Source organism: Nasonia vitripennis, chromosome 3 (genome assembly GCF_009193385.2).
Source record: "Nasonia vitripennis strain AsymCx chromosome 3, Nvit_psr_1.1, whole genome shotgun sequence".
NCBI lineage: Eukaryota > Metazoa > Arthropoda > Insecta > Hymenoptera > Pteromalidae > Nasonia > Nasonia vitripennis.
Window position 1 is genome coordinate 23,399,331 of NC_045759.1, and position 23,064 is coordinate 23,422,394.

The window sequence follows — 23,064 nt, forward strand, 5'->3', positions numbered from 1 at the left end:
AGCTGGCCAACAGCGATCAATCTATAACCGAGTGCTATTTCGTGTAGGTGTAAAAATAAACGAAGAAAAACAATCTCCGTGTCCGAGAACAACACAATAAAGTGTCTTAGCTTGTAATTGTGTCTCGGTGGGGGAAAAAATAGCGGCTTAATTCAATTCCAGTCAATTTCCAGGATATTTCCTATGCGGACACGCACATGTGGGTCGTCGCGAGTCTGGGAGAAATTGAATCCACGTCGCCGTGAGATCCGATGTCCGGCGGCGGCACATACTCTGGTGCGATTGCCAGAGAGAGGAAGAGCATCCGATGTCGCATAATTAGCGCTGACGTTAAAGCCGTTACTGTGCATTATAGCGTGTGGAGCTTGCGAGAGTTATAACTCTACACCGGCCGGCGATTTCGCGCGCTGCGGGCCGAGTATATAGGTGTTTATGCCGGATCGCTGCTGTCGCATGTGCACTTTTGATGCTGTTATGCGCCTGATCTCGCTATATAGTTGAGGCTGAAATGCTGTATTAAGAAAGTATGTCTCGTAAATATCTAATCCAATATACAACGCGTTATACTTTCCCTCCTTCCACCTGCTTCCCCCCTTCCCTCGCGGTGCATTCCGAGCACTGTACATATGAGAGCGTATACGGTGCAGCAGCAGTTGTCCGCGTCGGCCGCGCGTGACTTTTCGGCTCACTCCATTTCCGCGCCGTCGCGCGGATAATGCATGGAAAGAGAGCCGGAGAGGGACGTGCCGGCCCTTGAAGCCGCCTGTAGCCGACTCGTATTATGCGCGAGTTGCTGCACGTGCTCTGCTCTCCTCGCGGTTAGCTGCTCTGTGTTTGTCTTTATCGTCTTTCTCTCGCGATTTTTGCCGACCTCGGGTAATTGGGTTACGGATGTATAGTCGTAAATAATTCAACGGCTCCGGAGATTAAATAAAAATATTCGAGAGACTCGCGCGCAGCAGCTAATGGTAAAACGAGCCGTGGCCTTAACGAGCCGCGCGCGCGCGCGCGCTGAGAAAGAAAAGCGGCGAAGGGAAAATTTAATATCGGAGACAGGTCCTTAGCGCCGTCGCTAAGGAAAATCCTTGTTTGCGAGAGAGGCTTCGTATCGAATTCCGTCGCGCTGCAGCTTCTTCTACTTCTCCTTCGCGGTGTCGCTCCTCTTTGTTATCTCCTCGGAAGAGGGCTCGCGGACTGACCTCGTTTGAAATTTCGCGCGCTTTTTTATCGTCAAGCCTCGTGTATAATGAAAATCAGTGCGAGCGTCGCGAGCTACTCGCTTCTCGCTTCGGCGTAATTAGCGGGACGCAATTGGCCCGCCAAGCCTGATTGCGTACACACAACGTGACGCATTGATGAGCCATACCGCTGCTGCTCTCTCTCTCTCTCTCTCTCTCTCTTGTCTCAAGAGTCGTCGTCGAATTCGGCGGCCGGATACGATGCTCGATTGCAGTCGCGGCATTTCTGTCGCTCTCGCCTATTACGTGTACGCGAAATATTATACAACGCTCGTTTTATCGCGCGGAGGAGAAAGTTTCGCGCCGCCGCGAAAAATTAGAAAACTCGTTAGCGAATTTTTGGGTTAATCGGGTTTTAGGCGGTCTGCCAAAAACCTGCGCGAACTCATCTTGTAAGCCGCCCGTCTCGCTACCCCTCGTATACGCTTTGTGTATATGATATACAATTTAAGGGAAAAAGTTTTGAACTAGTCCTTTTTTATCGTATTTTTATTTCAAGTATAATTCATGAACTCTTCGATATCGAGCGATGATAGTCTATATTTACACTAGCCGTTAATTGGAGAGTACAATTTTATTAAAAAAAAGGAGGTAAACGCAAACAGAGAGCGGGGCCGAGAGTTGAACCCCGGCCAAAATCGTAACTCCATAATGAGGTTCGAAATTCATTTTCCAAAGTTCAGCCCCGCTCTCGCTTTTGTGATTCCCAACGTTTATCCCACGGTAAGCTCGTTACATCAACGCTACGCGCAGTACAGGTACACGACGCGTAATCGCGTGTAAGTACACGCGGAGCCGCGACTTGGCCGCAGTTTTCGGACTTTTATCGAAATTGCAGCCGATCCAAACTCGTTTTCCGCATCCTGATGGTCTTTTCTTTTTTCTGTTTCAGGTGAGTCTCCCGCAGTATGAGCACGTGAGTCAGCTTCATCGTCCCTATTGAAACATCGTCCCGATACCTTATACCCCCACACACACACGCGCGCGCTGGCTCTCTTGGTATTTAGGAGCGCAGCTTCGCCAGTACAGGCAGAAACTAAGCCATGCGCTTCCATATTCATGAGGGTAGAGTTAGCTCGCGGGAGGATAGAGAGGCAGCTGCGGAAACGTACACCGGAGTTTCGAGAGTGGCAATTTTGAAGTTTGCTCGCGGGATCGGCTTTCGAAAATATCGCCGAACGATTTCGAGTACTGCGCGCGTATATAGCTGTACAAGTATACCAACAGAGTCTAATGATGTATTCTCTCGATATCAGCGCGTCGCGCAAAACCCAATCGACAGGCAAAGCCGCCAAGAGGACGTCGGGCGAAATGACACGAGCTCTGCTATGTAGTCGAGTGGACGACGTCCGATTAATTGCTGGACTGATCGACTTGCATTTGGGTTATCGGAGAGGAAGGAAATTACGTGTGTATACCTGTCGTCTTATCGTCTCTCTCTCTCTCTCTCTCTCTCTCTCTCTCTCTCTCTCTCTCTCTCTCTCTCGTTGATGGAGATCCGGGGGTTTGCTTATCTCGACAGTGCGCGATTACTTCGACGAATTCGTCCGGCCGATTTAGATCAGGAGGTATAACGAGCCGCTATTTTAGCTCGATCTGCTGTTCTTTTCACTCGCGCATCGCTCGAACATTCGAGTCGCGAAAAAATCGAGCTATCGATCTTCCTATATAATTCACGCGTCGAATTGGAGCGGCGCGGAAAGAAACGAGTGCTTGTGACAAATTAAGCGAACAAGGGGCGAACGAATGAGAGAAGAGAGAGAGAGAGAGAGCTCGTTATCGCTGGTAATTTCACGAGCTCTTGACGCATCGATTGCGCGCCTAAACGTTGTAACGCGACTGTGCGTGTTTACACTGGCGGCGTTGATTGTAAAATTTGAGCTAGTCACGTGACTTTATCCGGCCGTCGCATATCCGTACGATGAAAAAAGTAAACGTTCGCCGTTAATTCCCTGTAAGTATGTAAGTAGTAGCTCCTCACTTGGAAATTCGCGGAGGGAAGCCAAAAGCTCCCTCTCTACGTGCCCTAACTCTGATTTACTCCACCGCGCGCAGATTTATCGGTCGGAAAACTGTTAATCAATTTTCAACCAGCTGCTATACATTCTTAAAAGAAGCGAAGCTCGAGCGCCAACTCTCTCTCGTATAACCCAATAGTTAACCGTTACGTATTATTGTATTATAAAATTCTCTCTCTCTCTCTCTCTCTCTCTCTCTCTCTCGTCCAATTGGCATCGCGCTCGCGCTAGGAAAGAAGAAAAGGATCGAACTGCCGCGGGTTCCCGAGCGGCCTGCTCCAGATACCAGCTCTCGACTCCGCGCTCGAGTCTCGAAGGAACACCCCGAGACGATTTCTCTCTCTCTCTCTCTCTCTCCGCGATCGTCGATGGCTATATAGACGGAAAAGTATTTCCGGTAAATAGGTCTATTAACGGCTGCGCGAGCGCGTCGGGGGATGAAAAATTTTTACGAGGCGCTTTAATTGACTCGGAATTTTTTATACCCGCTAGGATATAGCTCAGATGAAATCAGATTACGCCCCGCGCCGTGTATTATGAAGTTTAACGCGAGCTTGTCAATCCGTTGTTGCTGTGTACAGAGAGAGGCGCCTTCGTTCCCTCTCGCTGTGTAATGCGCGTATATCGAGCTAATCAAAATCGGCGCGAGCTTGTTATTGTTATTGCGTTATATATATAGCACTGCAGCGCGAGGCGGGGCTGATGTTTTGAGATCATTACGTAATTGCGGCTAATTACGTATTCATCAGGCTCTGCTCTCTCTCTCTCTCTCTCTCTCTCTCTCTCTCTCTCTCTCTCTCTCTCTCTCTCTCTCTCTCTCTCTCTCTCTCTCTCTCTCTCTCTCTCTCTCTGACTTTGTAACAATCCTAAACCGCGAACGCGCTCATCTATATCTATGTACGTTGTATTCTCGCGGATACACAATGAGACCGAGAATAAATCGACAAATCGAGAAATAATGCACAGCCGCACGTACACGCTTATGGGAGCGATTCGTGTCGCCCCTTCGAATAAATAACGTACGTAACGCCGCGCAGGAGCTGTTTAAGGAGGCGGTCTCGGCTAATTAAGGACTCGAGCGAGCTATAGGCGGCCGGGGTGTCTCCGCGGCAAGAAAAACGAGCGCTTCGTCGGCGAAACGTGCCGATCCACCCGATAAGACACCCTATGTACGTACACCAGCGAAGCTCGAAATGTCAGTCCGAAAATGAAGTAGAGCGATATAATTTCGAAGCAGAAAGCTCGGAAACTGAAAGAAGCACACATGTATGAAATAAAAGCCTCGTACAATAACGCGGAAGAGAATAAGACACAGCGCGCGCGCGCCAAGTCGGAAAATGCAAAATTCCGCGGCTCGAAGCCACGTGCAGTAGCGGGAGTAGTAGTAGGGAAGGAAGACAGGGGCGATGGTGCGATAACGCAGCCGCATTGCGGTATACGTACTTTCGCAACGCTGCTCTCTCTCTCTCTCTCTCTCTCTCTCTCTCTCTCCGCCGTGTGTATACGTGTGTATAGCGAGATAAATAGCGACGCGGAGATTAAAGGCGGGGAGATTGATTGGCCGGATTTTTCAGGCGGTTGTACGCATTATACGAGTGGATATGCTTGCAATAATCAGCGGACGAGTTTGCCGAGAGATGGATATACGCATGCAAATTAGGGGGCCAAGACGGAGAGGAGGATTATCATCTTTTTTTTTTTTTTCATTTATCGTGAGAAACGTACATTCGGCAGAATAAAACTGTGTTTGCTCGCGAAAAGAGCGCGGCGGCGGACTAATTTAAAAATCCATCGATGCGAGGAACAGATTAAACCGGGAGGAATAGAAGAGCAGCTACGTTTGCGCTATCTGGAAATAAGTCGGGTAAATCATACGCGCCCGAGATTATGCAGATGCAGCGCGCTGATGATAATCTCCGGTTCCATGTAATTTGGCTGTGATTCAGCTTTTTATACTCGCTGGCGACCCACGTGTGCTTACATACATATCAAAGATGATCGATTGCAACAAAAAGATGATCGCGATCGCGTGACGAGGCGAAGCGCAATCCCACAGGTTGTTCCATTCGCGCGATGGAAGCCTCGCGTGACCGTTAACATACACACAGTGTCTGGGTGTGTGGACAGCGATCGGAAGCGAGATTTCCAAGGTGTTATACGCTCGTTAGGCTAATCGTGAGCGAACGTCTTTTTCTCGCGTGCTGCGCTCAAGTGTCGCGCGGTTTGCGCAATTTTCAAGCCTCGCTATACGAATAACCCCCTATGGCCGAGTTAATTAAATCGGCGGTGCTCGACACGATGACGCGCAATGTTTACGGTGTACAATTGCGCAAACGACGTCGCGCGCATGCGCTGTGCGAGTGTATACGGTGCAACGTGTCGTGTAAAGCCCTGGCTCTGTTGGGAGAAGGACATTCGATCGAAATCTCACTCGAGGGTGCGTGAAAAGTCTCGCGCGCGCTGCAAAGGAGGGATGGGAGAGAAAGAAGCTGTAAAGCTACATTATTGATTTCTTCGGAAAACGAATTGTTCTCGAGTATAAGGCGCGACTCGGAAATCGAAGCACACGTCGCTTTTTACACCGTCTGATCCTATAAATCGCATCGATGATTGTATACGGCGCTGCATACACGATCGAGCGTTTTTGACGATGAATGTATACGCTTGTGTGCTTAGTGTGTATGTGTGTGTTTAATGTTTGCCGATCGCGATGCGTTACGGATACTGCGTAAACACGCCTCGAGGTTGTGTGTATGTGTGTGTGTGTGTGCGGTTGCGAGGGTGAATTAATATCCCTTCAGGATCAATATACATCCTCGGAAAATTACGCCGCCCTATGTTTTCGCTATCATTGTGTGCGTGTGGGTGTGTGTGTGTGTGTGCGGCCCTCGGGCTTGTCCTCACTGCCTGCTGCGAGTGCGGGAGGAGGAGGAGGGATTTTGGCTGTAATCAAAGCGTAAATAAACGGCGAGTTGGATATCTGCTTTCGTTCTCCGCACATAGTATATAATATAAGAGCCCCGCTAGAGAGAGAGAGCCGTTGATAATCCTCTGAATTTTTACTCCCGCGATTATTGTTTATCGTTACGTCCACGCACGCGAACCTTCGGCACAACAGCCGCTCCATCTCATCAGCCTGGGATGGCTCTATACCGAATGAATAAAAAATACCCCCCCCCCCCCAGCAAGGAACTTATCAATTTTACAGCACATCCTCGCGCGCACGCAACGAGACCGCGACCAGCTATCCATTGAGCCCTCGTCTCCCGTCGCGATCTCCCCCATTCAGCCGAAAAACGCAGCCCTAAAGATCTCAGGAGAAAAAAAGGTCTCTGGCTCTCCTCTCCTTTCGGGGAACGCGTGCGTGCACGGGAGATAGAAAGCGCCGGAGGGAGGCCGTGGCCCCATTTTCGCAGCGAGTCTCGTGCTCTGACGTCATAGCGCCGGTCCGCGCACCGGATGCGCGAGCGCTGCGCCCGGGCTACGCACGTGATGTTCGCTTTTCTCTCCGATGTGCGTGCGCGGTATAATACGCGACGCTCGAGAGAGAAAGAGAGCCAAGAATTGGGTTGCCGCGCACGGGCTATAGAGCCGTGATGTGTTTTTTTTTTTTGGGATGATTGCGAAATCAAACATCGGTGCGTATATTGTAATGTTGTTGTGAAATTGATTCGCGAAATATATATATCTGGAACACATAACAACGCTGCGTGATGTATACACGAGCGAGCGTAATTAAGCAACGGTCTAAACATCCTCGACTAAATTAAACTCACACTTTGGTGCTCGCAGCCGTTAATTACATATATACTTTAATATTCTAGCGCGCAGCACGCGCGCGTAATCAATTAATCAGCCGTATGCAATAACGCCGAAACGCCAGAGTTTCCGGAAACAAGAGCCGACTCCCTGCCAATTAGCATCAACGGGGGGAGGGGGATAAAGTCGCCGATTACACAATTACACAATTACGACGCAGCCTTTTTCGAGTAACGAGCTGCGGAAGTCTATGTGGAACTGGGTAAAATTTCGCAGAAATCGCATACACAATATCTCGCGCGAATAAATCCGCAGCCCTTACACGCGGCAGTAGAGAGAGAGAGAGAGAGAGAGAGAGAGAGAGAGAGAGAGAGAGAGAGAGAGCGGAACGTCAACAGCCAGAGTCAGCCGTGCAGCGTCGGTTATACCGAGCGGCACACGTGCGCGCACGCGACCGATTCGTCATTCGTGAATTGCGGCACGCGCGCCGCTTTCCTCGACGTCTCTCTCTCTCTCTCTCTCTCTCTCTCTCTCTCTCTCTCTGCGGTCAGCGATGCTTTGCTCTCGGTACACGGCTCGTCGAATGGAAACGAATGACGTTGTGCGCGATTTGAGAGAGAAGGATCGTGGGCGATGGGTCTGACCTAAAAGCTGGTTATACCACTTGTCGAAATACCCGCGGCAAACTATAGGTAAAAGTGAAGATTCTAAGACACAGCGCGTAGGTATACTCTCTCGAGGGTTAATACTCGGCAAAAGTCGGGAAGAAATTACGCTTACTTTTAAAAATCATTCCTCCGTAGAACTTTTCGCTTTCGCACTCTCCGGCGTCATTATTACATTTACCTTTCGAGATAGAGAGCAGCTACGGGATAATCCTCGAGGCGCGAGTTAAAAACTCTATAGAAAGCACTTTTTTTCGAATTAATTCGAAAGTTCGCTCCAATCTCCGAAACCGGCTTGATTTTCAGAACGAGCTAAAAAAACTTTTACGATCCCTACACCTCGTCAGCTGTAATCCCATACGCTGTAACCCGAGATAACTCGTTTTTACATCCGATTGTTTGTCGGGTGAAAGCTCGCCGAAAAAGTTCGAAAACCCCCGTGTGTGCGAGGAGCACAGTGAAGTTCTGAAACTGTCTCTGTGCGCGCCAGTAAAGTGAATTATGCGAACGTAGGCTGTAGGATAGGAGCTATGCGCTTCGCTCTCGCCTCAGCTGTTTTAAATCGCTATCGACCTCTGCTATGTATAGAGAGAGAGAGAGAGAGAGAGAGAGAGAGAGAGAGAGAGAGAGAGAGAGAGAGAGAGAAAACGAGTTATACGCGCAAACACGACAAAGCCTGGCAATCTCGCGGCGATCGAAACTCAAAACCTCTGAAATCTCGTCTCCTCCAGCCAACAGCAGCGAGAGAGAGAGAGAGAGAGAGAGAGAGAGAGAGAGAGAGAGAGAGTGAGAGAGATTCACTGCGAAGATACAAAAAGCATATAGCGGCGCGCGTGCGACATCTTCTGTACACACACGTACACACGCAGAGAGTCGTGTCGTTCCAAAGCCCTTGAGACGCCGTCGTCGTCGTCGCAGAATCCAGTGGCGCGTTCACCCACGCACGTACGGCAGCGGCTAATCGATTGCGCGCGCCTTGTTTCTCTCTCTCTCTCTCTCTCTCAGCTCTAGCTCTCTTTCGCAATTACACGACACGACTCAGGTCGATGCGTGTCGATTGATCGGCGCGTGTTGTGTGTTCCTTCGCTTGTTCATAAGTTATAATCTTTCGAATTTCAATTATAATACACCAGCTGCTAGAATCAACATCTTGAGGAGTAGGAGGAGCTGCGACTCAATTAATCCTCGTTATAGGAAAGGAGAGAAAGAGCTACGGCGTTATATCGAATATTCGCGGCGCGAGGGATGTGTGCAATCGGAACGAATCGCACGCGTCGTTTAAATATTGATAAGCCGGCCGATGCTGAGGCTCCTTATTTCGCCGTTATTATCGCTACACAACTGCTCCTCTATTATTCAGACTGTTCCGGGGGAAAGAGAGAGCACTATTACCCTGACTGCGCAGTATAGACGTCGTCGCCGCCATCGTCGTGTGTGTGTGTATACACTTATTTGCTCGAAATCCCTCATCGCGAACTTTGACGTCTGACGGAAGTGAGAGCGCCTCCCGTCTGATTAGACACTCGCGCTGCATAATACGTTCTCACACAAGGAAAGCCGGCTGTAAAATTTTTCTCGCATATCGGCTCTCTCCTCATCTCAACAGCGGCAGCAGCGAGTCGCGCGCGGTATAATAGCGAAGAACACCTCGCGCGAGGGGCGAACAAACTTGGAAAATCAATGGAGCGTGGCGCGCGCGGACTCGTCTCTCGCTCGTTCGCTTCTCTCCCCCTATACACGTACGTACAACAGACACACACACACACACACACACAGAGGCGGCGAAAATTGCCGCTTTGTTTATATCGGCTCGCTCTCGCTCCGGCGTTCGATAATAGGACGGAAATAATTCACAGTCTTGCCTGCCGCGCTCGTGCGCTTCGTTTCGAAATTAATTAGAGCTGCTGCACGCGCTCGGTCTCTTTCTCTCACTTGCTCTCGTAATTGGATTAACTCCAATTACCCCCGGCGAGCGAATCGCCGTTTATGCACGCGCGGATATCGGGGACGAGAAGAAAAACCGGTTCTAATCGTCCTGTGGGGATGAGTTCGAAAGGATAGGTTTTTTCGACGGCACGTGTTTTTTTTTTTTTGAGTGATGCGTCTCTGGAGAATCATTGTTCCGCGGGGACGCGCCATTAGCCTCTTTCCTATTAGTTGAAAATCGAATCGATTAAAACTTCGTTTGAGAATCAAAGCGGCCGATCGATTTCAGCTGGAGATTCTGGCTTTATACCCGTGAGAGGGATCTCTCGATGACGTTTAATTGCTTGACTTTCGGGGAAATCAACCGCGTCGAGAGGATTTTTAATCGAGTCGGCTACTCGGAAGAGAAAGTATTTTTAGTTTTCAACAGAAGGCTGTTTTTCCCTTTTACTCTCCGCAAAGCATCATCGGCACGTAGTGCATATAACCTGCGAGTACGAGCTTATACCCGCCACAAAAACGGCGCGCATCTAACCCGACACGGTGAGATCAAAGAAATTCAGGAAGAAAAAAGGCTGTTTTGAAACCTTTTTGCGGGCTGGTATATAGCGGGCCGAAATACATTTTTCATGGATAGTCGTAATGAAAGTCTGGTCTGTGTGCGCTGCACACACGTCGCAGACGACAACCAATGAAAGCGTAACGACCGCACTGCGCGCTTTATGCCGCCTAGCCATCGCTTAGAAAAATAAAAAAAAATAAGTATATTTTGTAATTTTTTTTTGTTCTCACTGATTCGACAATAAATTATCGACAAATAAATCACGCCACTGATCACGAGAGATCATCGACGTGTGTACCTATAAAAAACAACTAAAAGCTCGACCAGACCTGCAGCTGACCGAGTAAAGCTCTCGGCGTCGGTTCGCAATCATTTGTAAGCCCTCGAAAAGACACTTCCTGATGAGGCCATTTCTCGGCTGACGTATTGCCCCGAGCGGAAGCTGCAAGCTGCGCTCGCGGAGCCTTTAACCGTGAAATACGGATGCCACTACTGCGCTACTGCTGATTTTTTTTTGGTGCGCTTTTTATTAGGGACATTCGGGGGATGAAATTTATAAGATGAGCTTTCGGCGCGATTTTACGAGAGAATATTCCAGGATTCCTGAAAATGCCGGAGGCGAAATTATTTTCGGTGGAGAACGAATTGCAGGAGCTGAGCTTTTACAGGGTGAACCGAAGTAATCCTCGAAAAATAAAAATATACTGCAGTGCCAGAAAAAAAATCAAACCAAAAATAGCCTTACACGTCTATAAAAATGTATCGTCTCACGTAATCGTTTCCCCGAACCCGCGCGAGATTACTGATGAGTCGAGTTTCCTCGCGTCGATGCTCGCCGGGCTGCAGGAAAAATATCGCACGCGATCGAGATTTTCCTCGGCGCTCGCGCGTGCCGGGGGAAAATTCTCGGCCGTAATGGGAAAGTGTGCTGCTGCTGATTTCGTTTGGGAGTAGGCGGTTTCCTTCTTCTTCTTCTTCTTCTTCTTTTTCTCCTTGCGGCTGATGCGATGCTTCTTTTTTTAGACCCGAGAGCTTCTTCTCTCGGCGAGATCGAATTATTAGTTCGTCTTGCGTCTGCCCCGGCCTTGAGGCTTCGCAAGAGATGACGAGGGGAATTTGTCGTATTTTTTTCCTCGCAGCTCTCTCGAGCATCAGCTGATGCCGACGAGATGAATAAGTGATAGTTTTATATACATTTATGTGCGCGAACGTAAAGGAACAAAAGAAATTTTTTTTTCATACACCTACGGCTCTCGGAATAAAAATATCTCTGTATCGCAAATGCATAAAAGAAGCGCGTGTGTGGAGAGTATACACGAAGATGCAGTGCCGTGTTCCGTATATGAGAAAACAATATCCGCTCGCTCTGTGTCCGGGGCAGAGAAAACAATCTTGCCGGGGGACATTATATGCCAGTGGCTCTCCGTATGGACGAGAGCAGCGCGTGTATACAGCGCGGCCAAATAAAAATACGAAACCTAAGATAATATACGTGTACAGTGGACCAAGCTGGGATTTCGCGAAAACACAAGCGTCGCAGTTAACTCTATACGCATTTCGAATTACAATTGTGTCTCGAAAATTTAAAGTCGCCCACTGCGGCATTTCTGTATAAATTGCTCGTGGTTGTGTATGAGAGAGATACTTTTTTGCGGGACGGAGTCGCAGGAATACATTAGGCGGCGATTTATCGAGCGACGAGAGAGAGAGACAGTAAAACCCTTTGGCCACTCTCATCGCATGTGTGTGTGTGTATCACTGTCGTGACTCAGGCCGCCTCTCGGTTAGTGGGCTGGTCCGGGAATTTTCCAAGTCAGATTCGGCGGAGGTCGAATAGGGCATGATTTTTTTTTCGTCCGGGTGCTTCGGTTCGTTGGGAATTTATTATCAGGACGCTGATAATAAATTCAGGAAAGTGTTCTATTGTATACATACAAAGTCGATCGCGATTACAGTCATAATCTTGAGATTATCGTCGAGACGAGACAAAGTTTGCAGTAGATAAAAAAATATACAGTACACAGTGCGGTGAGCCAAAAAATCGATACCCAAATCACCGTCAGTTCTCTCTCTCTCTCTCTCTCTCTCGGCGGCGGCTGCAAGTTTAAAACGCCGCTTGCGCATCGAAATTTCATCGCGCTCGTAAATATCCGCGAGAGAGAGAGAAACGGCCAATCTCTCGCGGCGGCGCACAAAGTAGGTTAATATGCGTTTGTAGCTCAAATTTGTGTGTACCTATATATGTATCGGCGATGATGTAGGCACACACGGTCGCGCAGGTGTTTTGATTTCGAAAATTATATAACATAAGGGGAGAGGCGGAATTCGACGTGTCCACCCATATTACACATACACACACACACACATGACGGCAGCCCTCCATTGTCCAGAGGTTAAAAGCGCAGACGTAAAGCTCGCGGAAATTGATTTAAGCCTAGTGCCGTGCAAAGTGCCGCATTTGTTTCGCTGAATACACCAGGGGACGGCGCAGCAGCAGCAGCAGCGGAACGGCAGCGGGACGGCGAATATGCGCTATAGGGCTGAGTTATGAATGCGGCCGGGGGACAGTTTCATCCTGTCGGATGGCGGCCGTATCCTCGCTGTATAAGATGCTGCTCGTTTTGAAAAATTGAATTTCATCGAATTGAAAATCAATGAATAATAATGCTCCTGGTTTTGCGCAATGTGCGGCTTTTCACAGCGGACTAGCCTCTACTCTGCAGTTGATGCGAAGATGCGTATTACGCCTTGTTGTTTCATTTTATTCACGATATAAACCCGCTTCTACGTATGCGTATAGAGAGACAGAGTTTTACCTAGTCCGAGGTCATTTTTGGACGACCGATCGAGTATACTTAGCGCGATCGGTTTGCTCGGACTAATAGCGGTGAGGCCGATGCGGCTGCGCTCGACCGCAGCTTTGATTAGCTCTCGAGCGAAAGCTGCTGTAACGCGCGACCATAGGAGCAGAGAGTGAGTTAACCCAATTCGCCGCGACTCGTATACAGATTAGATATAACGCTCCGTTCCCGTTAACTCTCGGTAAAAACTATAACGGATATATCGACGTTGTTTATTTTCTGCCAGAGGTGAGAAAAATAGGTGGCTTGAAATTTACGGACACGAGGTGCGCGCGGCCGTCCTTATCGTGTTTATCGCGGTCCGCCGAGGGCTTGTGTATACAGCGGCAGCGCCAGCTCCCGGCAAAATGTTTCGGATACAGGGTAATTAACTCGGCCGAAACGATGAGTTCTGGAGTCCGTCCAAAGCTTTTACGAATTCGCCGAGAGCTTGTTAGTAACTGCGTCGGTCTTTCACTTTGTCATTCTATACTCTCTCTCTCTCTCTATCTGCGGCTCTCGTTATTTGCAACGGAAGTTATGTTGTTGTTGACGTTGGATCGAGATTCTAAAGATGTGCTTTTACGTTATATGTGTCGAGTTTTGCAAGATCAAAGCTATAACGCAGCGAAACTTTGTCGATGAAACTTCTAAAGCGCGAAAAGACAGTCCAGCAGAGGTCGACATTATCTGTTTGCGCCGAATTCTGATAGAGTTATACGATTCTTCGGTGATTCGGAGAACCGAGATCTTCTCTTGTTTTTCTCGATCGCCAGTAGTCGTTATGCGGAAAACTAGTTTATCCCCGCAGCTATACAGCTTTTTAACATTTTCACGTACACTCGAATTCGATACAACACGCGCTCGGCGGAACGGTTCTCCGGCGCAATTTCGAAACACGAGAATCGCCTTTAAGGCTACGAACGACGATAATAAATTCCCATACTGCAGCGAAATGGCAGTACAAATTTTCCAAAAGCTGCGATATCCCCTGGCCGTTCGCGTCCTTCGCACTCATAAATCGTCCTCTCTCTCTCCAAACATTTTCTAACTAGAAAGCTCATAGACGAGCGTATACGGAGTCCACGTCACCGGCCGGAATTGCTTTCGCTGCGAAAATAATAGAGCCGCCGACGCACTTTTCTTATACACATATCGATAGTGCCGTCGATGCTCCGGCCCACACGTCTTGGTCGGTTTTAGAGTCGATAAATTTCGGCGAGTTATCGAACGCTTGTTATACGATGCAGTAAAAGCTTCTCTCGCGCGCGACGAGACGAAAGTTTGAAGAGAGAGACACTTTTGTCTTCGAACCGATGAGCTTATATTAGACGCCGGCTATTGTTTCATTATTCAGTTTACGTGCGGATCTCGAGATATACGTTTTTTTTTAATGCGAAAAACCTGTCGCCTCGTAAATCCGCGATCTATCCCATTCTCCCCGGCGGCGGCAAGAATATCAAAAACTCGCGCGACTCTTCGGTCCATATCGAGCCATTGTCCCCTCGAATTTACGACAAAGCCAGCCGAACAAACAGCAAGAACAACAGCGATCGATCTCGATCCCATAAAAACCTGCAGCGCGTACTCCAATACACAAACAGCGAAGTTGATGGTTCGCGAAGAGAGAGAGAGAGAGAGAGAGAGAGAGAGAGAGAAGTGTAGCGGCGCATCCACATGATCGAGGTGCAGCGACGCGTGCGGTAGATCCGCTGTATACAGTATATACATGCACGTGCATCTCGCGCAAGGTGCCAGGGTGATAAATCAAAAGCCGGAGTTTTCATTTTCCCGCGCGGTGATCCATCACGCGCGAGCGAGGATGTAAGGTGTTATTGGGAGAGGGAATTCGTCGGGTGCAGTGCGTCCTTGATTGCTGCGAAAATTTTCGGCGTATACAGACTATAAATAAGTTGGCAATTCGGCGCCTGGTCTCTAATACCATATAGATATACGCAGTTGATCCGCAATGACGCGGGATATAGCTTGCGCCGGAGGGTTATACGGTGGCGGGCGAATTTAATTGCGGGCTCTCTCTCTCTCTCTCTCTCTCTCTCTCTCTCTCTCGTTCACGGTTATCGGTGCGCCGTTGCGTGTAATTATTGTCGGAGGCATCGGCAGAAAGGCCAATGTCGTTATTGGACTACTACTGGCGCTTTTAATTGGCCGTTGTTGTTTTACGTCCTTCGCTGTATGTATGGATATATACCTGTATATAGTATGATCTGTACGATTGAAGGGAAAAAGATACTTTGAGCGATTTCGGAAGTTTTCGCCGGAGACAAATGTGCGACCGCTGTACGCGTCCCCATCTGGAGTCGAGCACGAAGGTCATTAGCTTGGATGTACAGTATATATATACATACAGCGAGAGGGAGAGAATCTCGTTATAGCGTCTTCTGGCCGGGAGATGGATGGCGCAGTTGCATCGTCGCGTCGAGGAGCTTTTGCGTCCCGCGAGCTTGAATGAGCCGAGCTGTTCATTCATTATCCTTAGCTAGTGTTCGGCTCGCTCAACTCTTCGATTACGAGATTTTGCAATTTCACACATCTCCCTCACTCCTTACTCGAGCCGATAATCAACTCTCGATACGATTACATCGGCACCGGCCTACTTATGTACTCTCCGAGCTCAGAGCTAACCGCTGCACACAATAACACACATCGCAGCCCCTTAACCATTCCGCGCAGTGCCGCTCCTTTTTTAGCCTCGTCGTATATAAGTCATACCGAGTCCATCTGTGCTTATTTATATTATACAGCAGCAGAGAAAAAAAAAAAGTAATTTGTCAATCCCGAGATTACGCGATGCCTCTGCGTATATAAGCATATGCATGCGAAGTCTTGATATCGTTCTATATACATATATAGCAGCTGCCGCGCGCTCTCGCGTTATGTATTCCGAGGAGCGAGAGGCGGGTTACATGTTGATCTTGCCGAAAGTTTACCCGGTTAAACGGCTCTTGATGAAGTAATCTTCAGGGAGCCGGGCGGGATCGCGGACTGCTACACTGTTGTTGCTGCGCTGCTCCTGATGACGATCATATGCGCGAGCCGAGCGAGCGAATGCTGATTGCTATTTTCCCGCAGGTACAAGCACGGATATGCTAAGGCAGCGATAACAAGAGTGAAGTTGAAGCTAGCGTTCTATCGAGCGTCAAAAATAAAAGCGCAGATTCCCCCCCCCCCCCCCCCCCCCATCGCGCGAAACCAAGTTATTACCCGCGCTCGGAAAACGCTTCGCGACAGCCGACGAGATTCGAAATGAAATTCATTTGCAGCTGCGCGTCCCATTTTCCGGGGGCGCGGAATTTGCCGCGTGTATAAAAAAGTCGCGACTGCAGGGACATAACCTATATACAAAATCGCTCGCGATCGAAGACTTTTAAAAGCCATTTATCAGGGGATTCAATAAAACACGCGCCGCTAGATAACTCTTTCTCTCTACTTTTTGGCGCACGATGAAGATACGCGGTTTTTGGCGAGGATGTCGTCTTCCGCGATTGAATCCGTTTGGACCCAATGGATCGTTTTTCAAGATTCAACATTTTTAATATTCCCTGACAGGATATTCTTCAGGAGAGATATCGATAAGGCACACTGTCGTGCGCCGCAGACACAGGGCCGCCGGGGGAAGCGATAACGAGCTGACTAAACGACGCTACGCGATGGGGCGAAAAGTGGAGTGCAACTCCGGCGAGGCCTACTAGGTACCTCATTTGGCCGGGAATGTCCTTTTTAAGGACCGGCTCTATAAGTCCGGTCAGCGGCACCTTAACGGCCTCGCGGAATTTTACCGAGCTTCGCTCCATTACAACAGTTGTGCGCTTTTATAGGATCGAATACAACCGGTTATCATCGAAAAAGCTAAGACGCAATTAAGAGGAAGGTCGAACGAACGAAGTCTAATTATCTAAAGTGTCAAAAAATATATACAGCGGTGCTGGCGTTATTAATCCCCGAGATCCGTGAAATTCCACACGCTGTCGCGAGGCAAAAAGTCGCGAGGAAGAGCGGAAATTTTTCGACAAATGATCCGCTGTATCTTTTTATGGAAAACTCTGATCTCGCGCCAAGCAGATGCCGTTACCGTATCATGCGCGTAACTTACGTATTGGCTTCGGTTATTGACAATTTTCGCTCGAAAAAAAAAAAATCGCTAAACGCCGCGGGTAATTGGACTGCGGATTTTCTTAAAGTTTTACTAGCCGCACTAAAGGCAGCTATAGGACAGCGACGCGCGATATTGGCCCCGAAGAGCAGCAGCAGTCTGCAGTAGGGCAATAAAATAGTATTAGATACAGGTCGCGGCGCTGTTAAAAGTTTTACGCGGGGCGCCTCTTTATTTTATTAAGCGGCGATTTTAAGGTAATTGAGGTATTTAAAGGCTAATAAATATCGAGAGGCTGCAATAACGTCGGAAATTGCTCCAAGTTCATTTTTTCGTATAATTGCAACGAGTAATGAATTTTCAAAGAGACAACAATTCCGAGCGCTGCTCGAGAGCTGATTCGAATGTTTTTAAGCTCGCGTTCGAGAAGTATAAACTCTCCTGCACAGTCGTTAGAACTAAACTCTCGGTAAGACTTCTCTGCTCGCGCTTAAAATAGAAGTTTCCGCACAGCGCTCTCTCTCTCTCTCTCTCTCTCTCTCTCTCTCTCTCTCTCTCGCTTAACGAATAACTTTAATTGTCCCAACGACTCGCGGAGAGTCGAGTTAAGCTGGCCCGCGCAGTCGTTTGAATAAAATAAGTCTGAATTTATACGAGTCGCTGTCCGTCGCGCTGTGCGCATCAGGAGCAAATTAATTTTTCCGCGCCGCCTCGCTATACTCCCCGCGTGAATGGCCCATTCATCCCGCGCGCGGCATCATCATCGACGCCGCCAGCCTCGTCGGCTCCGCGTCTGACTCTCATCGTGCAGTTCGCGTATAAGGGGCCTGGCTTTTCGAATTGCGGCACTTTTCAAACTCGTCGCGATTTGATTTCGATGGTTTTGGAGGGGCGCAGGTAACGAAAATCACGTCGTTCGGATCTATAATCGGCTTCTAGCTCTCATCATCCTGTCCAGCTTCGCTATCCGGTCCATTCGCCGCGCGCGCTGCAGCGCTACACTCGGGGGCTACTCCCTATAATAACCATCTCGTTAATTAGCCCACTCGGCCGATAGCCTCTCGCCGCCGCGCGGGTGCTCGCTCTTATAGAAGCTCTATGGCATTTGTATATAGCTGCAGCTGGAGCTCTTGGTTTGATTGGTCGGATGAGCTGTCGTACTGCTATATAAAGGCGTCTTGAATTGGAAATTCGGATGACTGTTTTTTTTTTTTAACTTTCATGTTTATAGGCACAGGAAACTGTCCCAGCTCCGAAATTCGCAGATCCGGGAAAATTTTCATACCCCGACGCGCCAGCTCTGCAGTAAATTCAAAAAAATGAAATAAACTTGCGAAATAAACCGGCGCAGCTGCTTTCTATACTGTTTTCGTTATATGAAGGTGTATGTGTGTCGCGCATATATCCAGTCTGTACCGTATATACAAACGCGTAGCCGCGGGCAGATGCTTATACGTATATACCAGGATATGCAGCCCGAGAGATAGGATCGCTTCGTGCTCAATATTATTTTGTTACGCAGTTTTTTCGCCTGTTATATTATGGTACCATAAAAATACCAGTTATTCTTACAATTTTTAAAGACTCTTTAATAAATGTCCTCAGCTATAATATTATGTACTACAGAGGCTTCCGCCTCTTAATTAGACTCGCTAAAAATAGCCTCCTTGATGAAAATTATCGAATACCGATATCATACGCAGCGTAATTATACACCGCCCGTCCGTATTTTCCGTTCTTCCTCTCTTTTATATATTCCCTATATAATAAAGCGAAGGAAACTCGACGATGCCGGGGACGTCGGAGTGGCAAGTTTCGAGCAAAGTTTCGGCGGTCAGAACTTGGACCGCAGCACACAGGGGAAGGCCGACCGCAGGCACGAGGGTTCACCAGAATTGCGCGTCCGTAGGTGACGAAACTGTGCGCGAGAATCTATAAATACAGCGAAAATTAAAGAATAAATACACGATGCTCGCTAACACACTCGACCGAGAGGTAAACGTCCCCCCACACATCCAAAACACTCGCGTCGATGAAAAGCGAAATTCTCCGCCGCACATCGTTACCATAGAGCGAGGGGGATCAAAGTGCAGCAGCACACACACACACACCTCCAAGACTCTCTCGCCTTAATTAAGAGAAATTCGCGCTCGCGCTCGAGGAAAAATCGCCGCCGCCGCTGCGCTTACCGTACACGACGTCGCGCAACTTGCCGCATTCGCGTGGTAATGAGCGCCGGTGTCGATGCATTATTCATGCGACTGCAGCGCTGGCTCTGAAGATCCGTGCGTGCGCCGCTGCTCCAACTTGGCGTATTACATAGTCTCTCTGGTAGGTAGAGAGCGGCGGCTAAAGTTATGCGCGTCTACTCTCCGCGGCGCGTGTGTGCCATTGATTTTCGCGATGGTGTACGCAGGGCAGCGCAGGGGGAGAACAGAAGCGATGCGTTTATTCGCGCGGCTTTGTTGATGTAAGATCGTTTACGCGTACTGAATGCGAGATGCGTCACGACGACGACGACGACGACGGGCTGGAGTCGTGAATTAGCTGTGATCGTTGGATGATTGAAGCTCTACTGGCCTGGCTTAGAGCTTTCAGTTCTTGGGGATTTTCGTTGTGGACGTTACGAGCATGCAATTTGACTGGTATAACTTCGTGTTCGAGTCGAAAACAATCAACTCCCGCTGCCACAATGCACAAAAGATGCAACAAAGCAGTGAACTAGTCGCGGAAATCACAACCGGAGAGACGAAGCGACGTCGAATGAGCCATCAAATTTCACGACAACGACGACGACGAGTCAAAAGAACAAGCTCTTTCTCCAGCTCGACGAGGATTAAGCCGCGGGTTTATCACAACGTCTCGAGATTAGCGCGGGCTGTAATTTGTTTTACGCGCCGAGAGCGAGAGAAACGCGCTTTTGTATTATACCGGGAAATTAAAAGCAAACGTTGGACCAGCAGCGCTGCTATACTGCTACGCCCCGACAGGGGGTCGAAATTATTTCGTTATTCCGCCGCGCGTCCGCGGAGAGAGAAATTTTACGCTCAGTCGCCGCCTGGATAACTGCGCTTTGATTTACAGCTGTGGGAACGAGAGATGATCGACTAAACGATCGAGATGAATACGAAGGATCGGCTAATGCCGCGCGTGCGCGCGAATTTAGGCAAAAGCGCGTGTTTTCCTTCAGGCTTTTTCTCCTTATTCCCGGAGCTTGATTTACGACTCTCTCGCGCGCGACGAGCTCGAAAGCGTCGCCGACGGTTTTAGCCCTGCGGGCGGATATGATTTATGGCCTGGATTTCTACCGAGGAGTAGAGTATGAGAAAAAAAATATATATATTTCGCGGCACTTATCGATACCTTTGCCCCTGTGTTCGCAGTGAGCTTGGAAGGCGCAGGAGGCCGCAGCTAAGCCGCGAGTAAGGAATGGAGGCCTCGTGGCAGTGGGAGCAGCAGCGAGAGCACTGCCATAACTCGAATCCCGCGTTGCTCGGGCTCTTGAGGACGGTTGAGCAGACTGCAGCGAGTAAGTATATAAAACACGGCTCCTTGAGCCTTGGAGAGCCGACTCTTATATTCTCTCTGCGGAGCAGATGAGGAACTCGGCTCGGAGAGGCTCGAGCTGCAGCAGCGGGCAGCAGCAGCAGCAGCAGCAGCAGCAGAGGCTAGAGGGACGACGAGCAGCCGCCTGACGTCGCCGAGGAGGACAGAGGCGCCGAGGGCCGCGCCGCCGCGAGTTACAATGGGCCCGCGACGACCCCCTCACCCACTTGTGTGCCACTGAGCGATGCGCGTAGTTGGGGCCGAGGCCCAGCTAGTGAGCATGTGGCTCACTAGAGAATGAAGAAGCAAAACGTCCGGACTTTATCGTTGATCGTCTGCACGTTTACCTATCTCCTCGTTGGCGCAGCAATCTTCGACGTCCTCGAGTCCGAGACGGAGAAACGACGCAAGGAAGCTCTCGACGGTAGGTTATTTATGAAGCTGCCCTTTTCGCGACCAAATCTTCCCGAATCTCTCTTCGCTTAATCAGCGCTCGCGGGCTCGCTCGAAATTGATAATGTTTGGATTAAAATAGTTCACTCTTTTTTTTTAAGTGACCTGAAGAGAGCCAATCAAAACATGCATGTACAAATTTTTCGACACGAAATAGTATAACCGCGATGAAATAAGAAAAGACTTATGCGCGAGTTCGATTTTTCTTATTCGAAGTTGGAGGCTATCTAAAGTTCGTTGCACGTCTCGCGCGGCAAGTTTCCTCGAAAATTCAAAACTCCTCGCGATCGCGAGGTAGAGACAAATCAAGTATATAACGATAACCCGTTCTCTGCTCGCCGACAGCCATTGAAAGAATGGTGATACGCAAGTACAACATAAGCGAGGACGACTTCAAGATCATGGAGACGGTGGTACTGAAGACGGAGCCCCACAAGGCCGGCCAGCAGTGGAAGTTTGCCGGGGCGTTCTACTACGCCACCACCGTGCTCACCACTATCGGTGAGTACACACGCGCGGATAATCAATACTCGAGCTTTCATTTTGCCGTATGATTTATTCAACAACTGTACACACACACACACACACACACAATGGCAACACTTAAATTTTTCGAAGCTGTAGTATGAATGTAACCTTGCGTTTCTTGCCCTTGATGAGCCTGAAAATCAAAACCTCGAGCGAACATATGAAGATAGACGAGATCCAGCCTCCTATGAGAACGAAGCGACAGATTAACCTGTTCTCCACAGAATTATCCCTATCCTTCCTGTGATTCTTCCTCCAAATTTCGAGCTCGCTGAACTTGCTCAGAGTTACCTTGAAAAATCCAGACTCCGTCAGACGAAGGGCCAGTCGACCGACCTTATCACGAAGTGGTGAATCTTTCTTGAAGGTATGGGTCACGGGAAGCTCCGATAGCTGCTGTCTCGAAGCGTAGATTTTCTCATTCTTAGGCAGATACATGCTTATCCAATATCTTTGATTAATACACGCCACCGGTGCATTTTTCACCAGAAGATCGCCGCATTCGGGAAAGTCGCCGATCACGATGTAGCGTCTTTTGATTTCTTCGATGTTTATCATTTGCTTGTGGTTCGATGTGCCATAGATAGGTAGGTTTGATGCCAACAGATCCTCTACGGAGTCGATGTAACTAGAATCGGGTACAGTGTTGATCGCACTCAAACGGCTTTGAATGTTGGAATTGTTCATAAAGCCGATGACGATTGCGGTTATTAGGTTCAACCTTCGTGAAGACTGCTGTGGTTTTCTAACCGTGGAAGTGCTCACGAGTACTCTTAAAAACTCTAAGATGGATTCCGAAAACGACAGCTTCAAGGCGTACTTCAAAGTCACGATTAGCAACAGACAGACGCTAAGTAAATTCAGCCAAACTCTCAGATTAAAGATCACGAGGAACCTGGCCCCGTAGATCAAAGTGTTAGCAACAGAAAATATGTTGAGAGTAGTTTGGGAGTAAGGGTAGAACTGGTGTCTCCAATAAGGTTTTATGTCGTACAGATTCATCAGAACGTCGACATTGCCCTTCAGTACATCTCTAAGTGGACCTTGCGGTTCACCGGAATCATCAAGGCTACCGGTGGTGGTTGACTGCTTGACCGTGATAGTGGCATTCAAGTGCTGCAATGCAAGACATGTGATTCGTATGCCCAATCCACTATTTCTACACTTATCGGCGTCAGTCGCGTTGTAGTAGTAAAGCGAATTGAGAGTCTGAGCAGCTCTGAAGTGGTAGCCATTTAAATTATTTGTTTTGTCAAAATACAACTCGTCGCATAGGGAAGAATCTATAAACGACGATTGAATATAGGTGTTGGACTTTTAGCTGTAGATTTTTAAAGAAAAATAAGGAAAGTTGAAGTTACTTACCAGTTGACACGACCCCGATGGGCTTTTCAACCGTGTGTACCAATAAGGACCAG

General features: G+C 48.7%; 1 protein-coding gene across 3 annotated transcripts in view; it reads left to right on the top strand.

The window, feature by feature from the left end:
• LOC100120322 (two pore potassium channel protein sup-9) overlaps positions 1-23,064 on the top strand; it is a 72,734-nt gene that overhangs the window by 38,694 nt on the left and 10,976 nt on the right. For 2 of the 3 annotated variants that reach the window (XM_008208051.4, XM_008208046.3), the window contains exons 2-4: positions 20,503-20,648; positions 20,716-21,089; positions 21,464-21,619. In XM_008208051.4, the coding sequence (XP_008206273.1) occupies positions 20,963-21,089; positions 21,464-21,619 (283 nt within the window). In that variant the 5' untranslated portion in view covers positions 20,503-20,648; positions 20,716-20,962. Of the gene's footprint in view, positions 1-2,551; positions 2,647-20,502; positions 20,649-20,715; positions 21,090-21,463; positions 21,620-23,064 lie in introns of those variants that run through there. The other variant, XM_031927673.2, reaches the window with a different exon arrangement.